The sequence below is a fragment of the Rana temporaria genome, chromosome 3 (genome assembly GCF_905171775.1).
Source record: "Rana temporaria chromosome 3, aRanTem1.1, whole genome shotgun sequence".
Lineage (NCBI taxonomy): Eukaryota > Metazoa > Chordata > Amphibia > Anura > Ranidae > Rana > Rana temporaria.
In genome coordinates this window covers 100,042,308-100,054,816 of record NC_053491.1, presented here as the reverse complement: position 1 = coordinate 100,054,816, position 12,509 = coordinate 100,042,308, and the positions used below count along the sequence as shown (strand labels likewise).

Below are 12,509 nucleotides of genomic sequence, written 5' to 3'. Positions count from 1 at the left end.
CCCCCTTCACTAGCCACTAGTCATTCTACTTTAATAGAGTAGAACGGCTGGTACTAGTACTCTTACTCTTATAGGCAGTACCAGTGGGGAAGCTAGACATTATTTCACCCGGGACAAAGAATCAGTTTGGTGCCCCCCCCCCTTATGGGACAAGATTAGGCAGAAGTGAGAAACTCCCAGGCCATAGCTGTTGAGTCAGCTGTCTGTCCCCTCCCCCATGCTCCTCTATTGCCCCCCCTGCCCCTCTGGTCCTCCTCTTGCTTCTCTGTTCCCCCCCAGGTGAGCGATGCAGGGAGGGAGAGGAGGTGAGTGCTGCAGGAAGGGAGAGACAGAGGAGTGGAGGGGGGCGGCGGTCCGCTGTCACTGAAGCCGGCCCACTGAGCCATCGGCCCACCAGGAAACTCCCTGTAGTCCCAATGGCCAGTCCATCCCTGCTCTACCTAGCCTATCTGTTAAACGTAGCCTCTCTGTATAGGGACGGGGCCAGGGGTGGGGCTGAAGGGGGCCCCATCATGTAGGCCGTACGGGGCCCCATGATTTCTATCAGCGGCCCTGCACAGTGCTGTTGGCTTCCCCCCTCTCCTCTCCCCCCGGCTGCTGGGATATTTCAGAATGGAGATCAGAGGGAGGGGCACATTAATGTCATTAACCAGCCCCTTCCTTTTCTAAATGAACACACTGTATTCATTCATAACTGAAGCATAGTAAACTGTATACTAAGCTGCAATTTGTGAATGAACAGGACGCCGCTTTGCACAGAGCACGTTCCATTCATTCACTGGCCCGTGCAGCTGAGGCTGCAGACAATGGCATATGTGTCTGAGCTTTGTGGCGCACACACCTATGATTGTCACCTTAGGAAAGGACGTGTTTTAGGACTACAGAACACCTTTCCATCTCCTCAACTCCATAACAGGGTGAGGTGTTTTGCAGTTTACTGAGTTACCTGGGAAGGAAGATAACCACACATTATATAACATTGCAGAGTGCCCAAGAAACAATACAGTAATGGATTTCTGGCAGGATCAACAGGTATTTGTATCTGTTATAACAGATATAACGAAAACCCGTTCAATTGTATATTTAACAGACCAAATAAGATAAATTCCTTATTGGGACTTAAATATATTTTATGATGAATTAATTTGGAGGATACAAGGCAAGTACACACGTTTCCAAAGGGGGAATCAATCAGCAGAAATTCCTTATGCCTGATGAGTCCCTCCCAAGCAGAAGGCTGAAAACAGTGTACTGAGCAAAATGACAAATCCAAGTTTGTTAAATAAAACTTTTCATAAAACAGAGCAGAAAAATACAATGTTTAAATGACAAACAGTCCTTCTTGAGTCATCATAGAAACTGACTGTTGGTCACGAACACCTGTGCTCTGTGACGGCGGCTTGCTCCACTACTGCTATCCATCCAGATTAGGTCTCCATCCATCCCGGAACTTCAAGAATTTTACACAGTTAAGTCCGTTCATGCCCAAGCAGCTCTTCATCATCTCTTGGTTAAGGTCATACACTAGATGGCCATCCACTTGAGATGCTTCAAAAGCTTGTATGTATTGGTTCATATTGAGAAATATCAGACATTCACACACTTGTTTAACAGTGAGTGTGCGAAGGTCTTTTGGGACATCATGAATGGATCTGAAGGATTGTACGGTTGGAGATTCTGGTTTCACCGTCTTAGGGGTGAGATTGTAAAGATCTTTTGGGCCATGAATGGGTTTCAGGGGTTGTACTGTTGGGGATTCTGGTCTCACAGTATTTGGTGTAAAATTGTAAAGATTTTTTGGGACATCAAGAATGGGTTTAAAGGGTTGTGCTGTTGGGGATTCTGGTTTCACTGTATTTAGGGTCAGATTGTAAAGGTCGTTTGGGATGTCATCAATGGTATTGGGGGTGTTTACTGATGGGGATTTTGGCATCACTTTGTTTTGGGTCTGTTGCACTTGCTTCAGTTCTGACACAAGACTAAACTGATACACATTGCTGCTTCTTTTATTATCCAGAGGTGCTTTGTAGTCGCTGTTGATTTCATTGAGGTCAATATATATTGGCTCAATTGTGCTGTAGCTGGGCTCTTGTGGATTAACATCCCTTTTATCGAGCAAAACAATCTCTGTAGGGAAAGAGTAAAATGACAAGTGAATGAAAGTAACATTTATGCATCTTTCTTTTTTATGCTCTAAGCAGCCATACCAAGTTAACTTTATAGAACAATAACATTCCATTTAAAATGTGAAGAGAAGAAATGTAAATGTCCTTTTTGGGTGGATCATTATACTAATTGTCCTTCCTCCAAAATCAAATATTTCTAAATGAATGGTGGTGACCTGAATCATGACTGTTTCACTTCATTATCTTTGGGACTACAGAAGTGAGATCTCCCCACCACGTATTCTCAATCCGACTATTGCAGAAAGAAATCTCAATCCTCTTGCCCATAGTTCCCAACTGTCCCTAATTTGAGGGACTGTCCCTGATTTGCAGCAATGTCCCTTTTTATCTTTCAAAAAGTGTTTCCCAGTGCTAAACCTTTCATCCAATTTCCAAATTACTTATTACGTGTTTGTACATTGTAAAATCCAATATAACGGAATAGTAGTGGTAAAAAAAAAGTCCTTGTGTACCGTATTTATCGGCGTATATCGCGCACTTTTTTGCCCTGAAAATCAGGGCAAAATCGTGGGTGCGCGATATACGCCGATACCCGCTTTCCCGCGCCGAGTTTTGAATACTGCGCCGACATATACCGAGCGCAGTACACTCGGGTATAGTCGGCCAGTCTCGGCTTCTTCCGCGGTCACGTCCTGGACGTACAGGACGTGAGCGCGACAGTTGCCGAGCCTGCCCTAGTGTACTGCGCTCGGTATATGCTGGCACAGTATTCAAAACTCGGCGCGGGAAACGAGCGGGGAGGACGCGAGGACGCCGCAGAAGGACGCCGGACCCGCCGAAGAAGACACCGGACCCGCCGAAGAAGACACCGGACCCCCCAAAGAGGACACCGGACCCGCCGAAGAGGACACCGGACCCGCCGCAGAAGGACACCGAAGCCGCAGAAGGACACCCAAAGCCGCAGAAGGACGCCGGACCCGACAAGGCCGCCGATGGACGCCGCGCAAGACACCAAAACTGTAAGTACAAAAATTACTTTTTTTCCACAGGATTGGGGGTCACTTTAGGGGTGCGCGGTATATGCGGGAGCGCGTTATACCGCGATAAATACGGTAATTAACCTTTTTTTTGGTAAATTCTCCTTTAAGGGGGTGTGGCAGGGGGGTGTGTCCTATGCCTATATAAATTTGTTAGTATTGACGTCCAGGTTTCTTGTCACTTTAAAGTGGTTGTAAACCCTGTACAACCACTTTTTCCTACAGATAAGACTATAATGAGGCCTACCTGTAGGTACTGGAAATATCTCCTAAACCTCTACGGTTTAGGAGATATTTACCATATACGCCATCATCGGCGCATGCGCACTGAAGAAAGGGCATGATCCATGCCATGACTGTTGGCTCCCGTGCGCATGCGCAGGAGTGACATCAATAGACTTCAGCCAATAGCGGATGCATACTAGACCATTATGCTTTTACTTTTCAGGTAACAAAGAGGAAGTAAAACCCATCAGGGTTTACTTCCTATTTAATGTTTTTTTTGGGCCAAGCTGACCCCCAAAAAACGATTTATTGTACATTACTAAGAGATTTGGCCGCTGTATCATACTGTAATAGAAGGGGCTGCATACAGTATGTGGCGCTGTGTTCCAAAGCAGCATGGGCGACTTCCTTTCTGCTGCTGGAACAAAACTGAGGCGGCCTGAATGCTTCTCAGACCTTCAGGAGAAGCTTATACTTTTATCAGTGAATACAAGGCTTCTTCCAATTGGCTGAGCTGAAGAGGCAGGTAGATGATATCATGATCTCCACCTCAGCCAACCAAAAGACGCCTTGTATTCATTGATAAAAATACAAGGCTTCTCCTGAATGGCAGCTCAGGTCAACTCAAGTTTGTTCTGGCAGCAGATGGGAAGTCACCGATACTGCTGCAGAACACAGTGCCAAATACTGTACGTAGCTAATGCCCTGAATAAATTATAATACATGCAGTGGCTGAATCACTTAGTAAGGAAAATAGGTTGTTTGACTAAGCTTGGCCCAAATTAACTATTTAACCACTTGCCGTCTACCAACCGTCAAATATCAGAGGGACGGTGCGGCTCTTGTTCTAGGTGGATGTCATATGATGGCGCACCAGAACGGCCGCTCTCGCGTGCCCGCCCATCAGTGCCACAAATCAGTGCCCATTACTGGTGCCAGTCAATGTTGCCTTTTAGTGCCCATTAGTGCTGCCTATCCATGCCGCCTATCAGTGCCCACCAGTGCCGCCTATCGGTGCTCATCAGTAAGGCATAATAGTGCCACCTATCAGTGGGGCCTAATAGTGCCTCCTCATCAGTGCCACCCAATCAGTGCCACCTCATGAGTGTCCATAAGTGTCAACTCATCAGTGCCCATCATTGCAGCCTATCAGTGCAGCTTCATCAGAGCACATCAGTGAAGGAGAAAAATTACTTATTTACAAAATTCACTGACAGAAACTAAGAAACTTTTTATTTTTCAAAATTTATGGTCTTTTTTCCTTTTTTTTGTAAAAAAGTAATTATATACCACCAAAAGAAAGCTCTATTTGTGTAAAGAAAATGATTAAAAGCGTCATTTGGGTGCAGTATTGCATGACCGCACAATTGTCATTCAAAGTGTGAGAGCGCTGAAAGCTGAAAAATGGTCTGGGCAGAAAGGGGGTGAAAGTGCCAGGTATTGAGGTAGTTAAAGTGACAGGAAACCTGGACTTTAAGAGATGGTACATGATGATTAAGTACAGTCTCCATTTCTGCCTGTAATTGTATAACCAACAACTTACCCTCAAAAGTGGCATTTGCAGTGTTGCCTTGATTATTGACTTGCTGGGTTAACAAACCACATAACGAGTTCCATTTATCTGTATTTCCATCCTTATATCCCATTGCCACTGCCAGTCTCAGCTCTTTCATGTACATTGGAATGACTATAGGCTCCTCTACAAAAAACTTACCTTTATAAGAAAATTGATATGAAGAATTATTATGCTGTCATTTCAATATATAGTAGCAATTACACAGCATGAATCATCTTGTCTATTCTACTCCAACAATATTCAATATTTTTAATATAGATTTAATTTGATATCATGCTCTTACGCTCTCCTACATAGCAGCATTCAGCACTGCAGTATAGAGAGGGGCAGGACTGGGCATCAATAAGGTGTGTTTCATGTAAATGTGCTAACAAGGAACGTGCTGATAAGAGAAGAGAGCAAACTGAGTAGAAGGATTTCCTCCTCAGTCTGCTGCTTCCCCACACTTTCCAATCACCTCATCACATCAATGTTTTCCTTAAAGTGAATGTAAACCCAGTGAAGTGAACAGCCTCAGATGATACACAGAGATGAAACAAATTTCCCTACATACGTTTTACATGGATATGTGCTGTCTTCATATGTGCTGTCTTCATATGTGCTGTCCTCATATGTGCTGTCTTCAACTTTCTAGACTGTTTAGAAAGTGCACATTGTTTCAGAATTTTATTTTCCTGTTCCATAAATGGGTGTGGATTCTTGGCATACACTGTGTGACAGCTGATTGGTGGAAAGGCACACACCCCTCTCCACATAGGCAGAGGATGGAAGAAATGTGCAGAGCTGTGCTGTGAATAGACCGTTTGGTCTGCTTATCTGTCTCTAAACATCAACCCCAACACAAATTTCAAACTTTTTTATCTTGGTTGTCAGAGAGCTTGTCAGAAATTATGCTGATAACAGAAGAACCAAGCAGCTTAAAGACACGGGACTTAGGTCTTTGGTGAGAGATAAGTAAACACTATAGATAGACCTGCCAAGGTCAAATTCCATCAATTAAATAAACCCTCATACAAATAGCCAAGCTACATAAGGATGTAGTAGCTATGCGTGACAACTGCCAAGTGTCTTGGACTGTAGTATAGACAAGAGTACCTGTGAAAAATATCTACAATAGTGATAAACGCAAATTCACATAAATCGGTTGTAAATAATTGTGGTAATAAAAAACTATGTAAAACAAACTCAGTCCACTCAGCGTGATTGAAAATGTATCCAAAAATACAGTCCAATTAGTGCTCACAACAAGTAGTGATCAAAAAAGAAAAAAGAAAAAAAAGTTGGTTAAAGCAATCATGGAAGCATATTAACATATTGATAATATGGCAAGAAGATTTATTTGTTGTCAGGAACTTCTTTCAATCCCCTAATAGCCGGTTCACACTGGGGCGACTCGTCGGGCGATTTGGCCGCCTGACAATTCTATTCAAAAGAAGCGTTCTAATAGGAGCGACGCAAGTCGCTCCGACTTAGAAAAAGGTTTTTGTACGACTTTGGGGGCGACTTGCATTGACTTCTATACAGAAGTCATTTTGCAAGTCGCCTCTGAAGTCGTCTTCAGGACGCCTTGCCGAGTCGCCCCCGAAGTCGTGCCGCCCCTGTGTGAACCGGCTCTTAAGGCCATTTAAATTATTTATAAAATTCAATCCCTACAATTTTTATTAGGATTGGGCGGCTTGCATTGTTAGAAGTCTCATATATGGACTGCTTATGTAAACAAATGTATTGGATGTAAAACAAATATATATTTTTTCCTTTGTATAAATACTGAGGCCATTTCAGACTTGGAATGTATCAAGGGCAGAAACATAAAAGCCTTTTTTGGGTCTCATGGGTCTTTGGTATGTTAAAAGCAGATTCATTTTGCTTCTTCTTTTCAATTTAATATATGAATAATTGTTGATTCCACTTACCTTTGTCAATAGGATGTCCAAATAAGAACATTTCCTCATAAGTATCTTGCAGCATCAGTTCCGATAGCATTTCATCTTGAGACTTCATATCCCCCTTTTGCTTATATGATAAAACCTTGGATGTGCGAATAGTAACAGGTAGAGTATATTTGGCTAATATATCTTCCAGATTCATGGGATTTTGATGCTTCAAAGCTGTAGGAAGGGGTAAAGGGAAACACAGGGGGAAAAAATGTAATGTTCAATGCTTCCCCCATAACTAGAAATCTGTGCTAAGAGCAATATTCAGGCAGCTATTTCAAAACTCCTTATTCAATTTCCTTTAGATTTACCTTCAGCTATGTAGTGCAAGGGCCTACCCGATTGCATACAAATTGAAAGTGTTTAAGTTTGACCCCATATTATATGGTTTTGGTAAATCTAAAGGAAAATTGCACAAGAAAATTGTAAAATGTATGGCCAGCCTAACACTACTCTCCCCAGTTTGACAATACTGCCGACAATGATGCCGCTCCTGTATCCACAGTTTAGACAAGCTCAGTCAGGAAGTGTACTACTGGCTGGATCCACAGGCAAAATGAAAGGAGAAAAGGCTAAAAAAAGTCTAATGCCGTGTACACACGCTCGGAATTTCCGACAACAAATGTTCGATGGGAGCTTGTTGTCGGAAATTCCGACCGTGTGTAGGCTCCATCAGACATTTTCTGTCGGAATTTCCGACAACAAAAATTTGAGAGCTGGTTCTCAAATTTTCTGACAACAAAATTCATTCTCGTAAATTCCGATCGTGTGTGGACAATGCCGATGCACAAAATTCCACTCATGTTCTGAATTAAGTACGAGACAGAAGCGCTTAGTCTGGTAAAACTAGCATTCGTAATCGAGATTCGTCACGCTTTAACAGACTGAAAAGCACAAGGCTGAAAAGCGCGAATCGTCTCTCACCAAATGTCTATTAACACGACTGGTATTGAACTTCCCTTTAAGAGTGCCGTCGTCCGTGTTGTACGTGACCGCGTTCTTGGCGTTCGGAATTTCCGACAACATTTGTTAGACCATGTGTATGCAAGACAAGTTTGAGCCAACATTCGTCGGAAAAAAAATCTACAATTTTGTTGTCGGAATGTCCGATCGTCTGTATGCAGCATTAGAATTGGTCATCTGCATTTTTGTTTTTGGGATTAAAGCCATTTCAAGTTCCTGTAATTCCCAGTTCAGATGTATTGAGAATAGGAAAGGGGGTAATTAGCACTCTGGGCCTGTCATAGCTCTATTGCTTCACAGGGCTATGGACTTTTTCATGGCCCCCTTGTGATAGCACTTGGTCCGGTTGATTGGCAGCTTAGCCAATTAACATTTAATTGTGAGAGAAAGGTGAGAAGCCCCCTTCATCGGGTCTCATCAGGTTCTAGGTTGTAACTTTAGTAAAAAGGTCCAGGTAGGAAGGCTTGTTATAACAAAGGAGACTTGGGATGTTTTTTTTCCAATAAATGCTTTTTACCTGCCTGCAAGCAGCTGTTTGATGTGATGTAAGTAAAGAGATAATGGCACAAGCCATTACTGAAAAGAAGCTTGTTCACTTGAAGATGTTCACTTGAATAAGAACCCAGCAGGAACAGGAAACACCACACAGGAACAAGTACAACAGAGATGCACCATAGAGTTGCATTTAAAGAAACATAACATCCATAACATCTCCCTATTTTAGTGTTAATAAATGAACATTGTGAAATTCAAAAGAGACACAGCAATAACACAATCTATAGGTTAAGTCTCATAGGTGGTTTTGAACATCTACCACTATGGGTGAAGACTGACCCTTGTGCAAGGATTCCTTTAGCCCTCTCTGAAGTTACTGGGCTCCTCTCATCTTGAACTGTCATTGCCGTTGGTATGAGCATCACTGTCAATGGATGGGTGAGTATGTCCTTGTGATACTGGGTGAGTCTGATCTATCAACAGGATACTAAGATTCTGGCTGCTCTGTCACTCTCAAATCCACTTGATTGCGGCGATAGAGAGTTCTGTCAATGTCCACAAGATAGGAGCGTGGTGCAACCTTTACCAGACAAGTACCCATTCTCCAACTGCCTGTTTTATATCCAGGTAATGGTTTTATATGGATTCGTTCCCCAATATTCAATTTTGACAAATCTCTGGCCAATGTGTCATATCGTGCCTTTGACACTTGTCTCTTAATCCTTAACTTTTCTGTAACACCTTGTATGACAGAGGGTTCAAGCAGCCTATTTGCTACTGGTAAGGAGGGTTTTAAGCTCCTTGACATCAGTATTTGTGCCGGATTACTATTCAGCAATGTAAAATGGCCTTCCATGGGTCTTTACCATCACTTTGTGCTTTCTTGCATACATTTTTAACCATCTTTACAGCCGATTCAGTTTTGCCATTAGCCTGTGGATGATGTGGTGAGGAAGTAACATGCTCAAACTCCCATTCAGTGGCAAATTTTGTGAAATTTAGACTTGCAAACTGAGGGCCATTGTCAGAGATTACTGTATCTGGTTGACCATGACGTGCAAACTGACCCTTGCACCTCTTTATTGTAGCTTCAGTGGATAAGTTGGGAAGGTCTATTTCCCTGAATAATGTTCGACTAATAGCAGGCTTTCCTTGCCGCAGAGTTGAATAAGTCCATACTGATAATCTGCGACATGTAGGTATCTCATGTAACATTATGGTTTCTTTTTGTTGTAAATGGGCATATTCATTACAGTTGGGACAATAACTGACAAAGTCTTTGATTTCACCATGCATGTTGGGCCAGTAAAGAGTATCACAAGCTTGTCTGTAGCATGCTTCACCTCCAATATGGCTGGAGTGTATGCGTAATAACATCTCTGCTCTCAGTGAATTCGGCACAATGACCCTTGGACCTTTGTACAAGATGACATTTTGTATGCTGATCTCATCTCTAAAGGACCAGTATTCCCTTACAATTCCAGGTACTGCCTCTTTTTCATCTGACCACCCACTCAAAACAATAGACTTTAAAGCTTGTAAACATGCATCACTGTTGGTGTGCTGTATGAGTTGATGTAGTCGCTGATCTGTGACATTAAGATAGTCCGCTTAATTGATATCGGCAAAGACATTTTGTTCCTGTTGCAGCAGACAAATTGTACAATGCTCATGGTCACCTCCACGTGCCACATTATCTGACATAGCTCTGCTCAGGGTATCGCTGATATAAATTTCACATCCTGGCTTGTAGACAACATTGAGGTTGTAATGCTGCAATGTAAGCATCATGCTCTGCAAACGCTTGAGAGCACACAAAAGGGGCTTCTTGAATATGGCTATCAGAGGTTTGTGATAAGTTTCAGCTGTAATTGAATCCCGTCCATAAAGATAATGATGGAAAGCAAATACTATGCTTAAACATTCCTTCTCAATTTGAGCATAATTTTGCTCAGCTGATGAAAGAGCTCTGGACGCATATGCAACTGGCTGACCTTCCTGCAAAAGGCAAAAACCTAGACCATTTTTACTGGAGACACTTTGTATCGTAACAGGCTTTGCAACATCATCATATTTCAACACTGGGGCAGAGGTGACCAAGTGTTTTATATCCTCTACTGCCAGGTCATGTTTGAAAAGCCAGTGCCAACCTGCATCTTTGTCCAGAAGTCGCCTTAATGGCTCACGCACCTCAGATAAGTGTGGCAGGAATTTTGCTAGGTATGTAACAAAGCCAATAAACCTCTGTACCGCTTTGGCATAAGTAGGCTGTGGCATGTCCACAATGGCTTTAATCTTATACGGGTCAGCTTTTAAGCCTTCTGAAGACAGGATATGTCCACCTTGAACTGCAATTTCTTTACACTTAGGCTGCATTCACACCTAGGCGTAGGTGATTTGTGGCGTTTTTACCACGATTTGCCGGGACAAATTGCGGCGTTTTTACCCACTATTTGCCGCAACAAAATGCAGCGTTTTTCCCCCTCGGTTTTGTACAGGTCATTGGCATCAATGTAAAACGCCCAAGCCGCCCGATTCGCGCGTCAAAATAGGGTCCGGGACTTGCTTGAAATTCAGGCGTTTGGCGTTCTTTTCGGCGTTCAGCGTTTTGCGTTGGAGATGTGAACCATATCCATAGAGAATAATGTTATTTTTCCCCTCTAGCGTCTTTGAGCGTCGCGCTTCAGGCGACAAAACGCTCAGGTGTGAATGCAGCCTAAGCCTCAGCATCACCTGCCTATAACGATTCAGTAGCGCTATTAACTTTTCATCATAGTCATGCTCAGCCTCCTTATATGTATTACCACAGCTAACTATAAGAATGTCATCAGCTATTGGCTCAATTCCGTTTAGGCCACCTAATAGTTGATTCCGCTTTCGCTGGTATACCTCAGGTGCTACAGAGACTCCAAATGGTAGTTTGAGCCATCTCTTTCTGCCCCAAGGAGTCCAGAATGTGGTCATGTAGCTAATCTTTTCACCCAGTTTGCACTGTAAAAAGGCATCTCTAGCATCAACAAGTGTGAAGACACGTGCTTTAGGTAGTTTGTGAAAAATATCGAGTGTTGGCATTAAGTAGTGTGACCGTTTCAGGGCCATATTCAGAAACTTGGGATCGATGCATATTCTGATCTTCTCAGGCTTTCTAAAAACAACCATGTTGCTGATCCAATCTGTAGGCTCTGAGACTGAAGTTAGATGACGTTCAGCTTCATATATATCTAAGGATGAGCGCTATCTCAGGCACATCTAATGTGAATAAGTGTGCGGGGTCACTTATAATAACGCGTCAGAAACATCATACGCGACCGGAAGTGACGTTAGTCCGTCCCCCTCCGTTCGTTTGGATGCTTTTTTCACCGCCTGGTTTTTACTTATGCATGTAAGTGCATTTGTTTTATTAAAATCGTTTTTTTACTGACGTACTTCACTATGGGCTCCTTTTCTATCCTGGGTTGTTACACAACACTGCACTAGATTTGGAACCTCCATTTTGTTGAAGATTGCAGATAGAGCCTGGAAATCCTCAAACAGAAGCCACCATTCGCCGGAGAAGCTGTCTTTCAGCCATCCAAGCTGCATTTTTTCATCTTTCAGGTAGGCGCTCTGTGAGCTTGTTTATTAAGAAGATCCACGCTTGAATCTTTTATATATGGACTTTATGCATCTACCTTATGGACTATACTATTGATTTAAAGCTATACCTATGATAATACCTTATGCATTTATTTGGTTTCAGCAGCTGCCACTTTATAATTTGTTCTTATTGACACAGGACACATAGTCAGCAGCTGTGTTTGCTCTTTTATTATATGGCTGTTGATGGTTTATCACCATTTCACTAATACTTACTCACTTTGCGTTTCACAGCGAACATATTATAAGTGACCCGCACACTTATTCACATTAGATGTGCCTGAGATAGCGCTCATCCTTCCTTTATTATTTACCACATCCACAGTGATTTGTACACTTATTGATTTGAGCAGCATTTTCAACACATTTGCACATCAAACCTTTTTATCTTTATTTATTTTTTCTTCGTTCACTTGGCTAGCGCAGAAGATCCTCTTATTGTTATATTCATATATATCTAGTTGAGCTTTAACCTGTGGCTTAATGGTGATAGGCACATTGCGTAGGGCACATTGTA

General features: G+C 42.6%; 1 protein-coding gene across 1 annotated transcript in view; it reads right to left on the bottom strand.

Annotated features, from left to right (window-relative positions):
* Nucleotides 1–1,161: 1,161 nt before the first annotated feature.
* Nucleotides 1,162–12,509, bottom strand: part of LOC120931538 — a 38,665-nt gene continuing 27,317 nt past the window's right edge. Inside the window, exons 4-6 of the mRNA XM_040343091.1 lie at nucleotides 6,878–7,072; nucleotides 4,932–5,102; nucleotides 1,162–2,127 (exon numbers count right to left, since the gene is read on the bottom strand). Of these exons, the coding sequence (XP_040199025.1) occupies nucleotides 1,415–2,127; nucleotides 4,932–5,102; nucleotides 6,878–7,072 (1,079 nt within the window). The 3' untranslated portion in view covers nucleotides 1,162–1,414. The remainder of the gene's footprint in view (nucleotides 2,128–4,931; nucleotides 5,103–6,877; nucleotides 7,073–12,509) is intronic.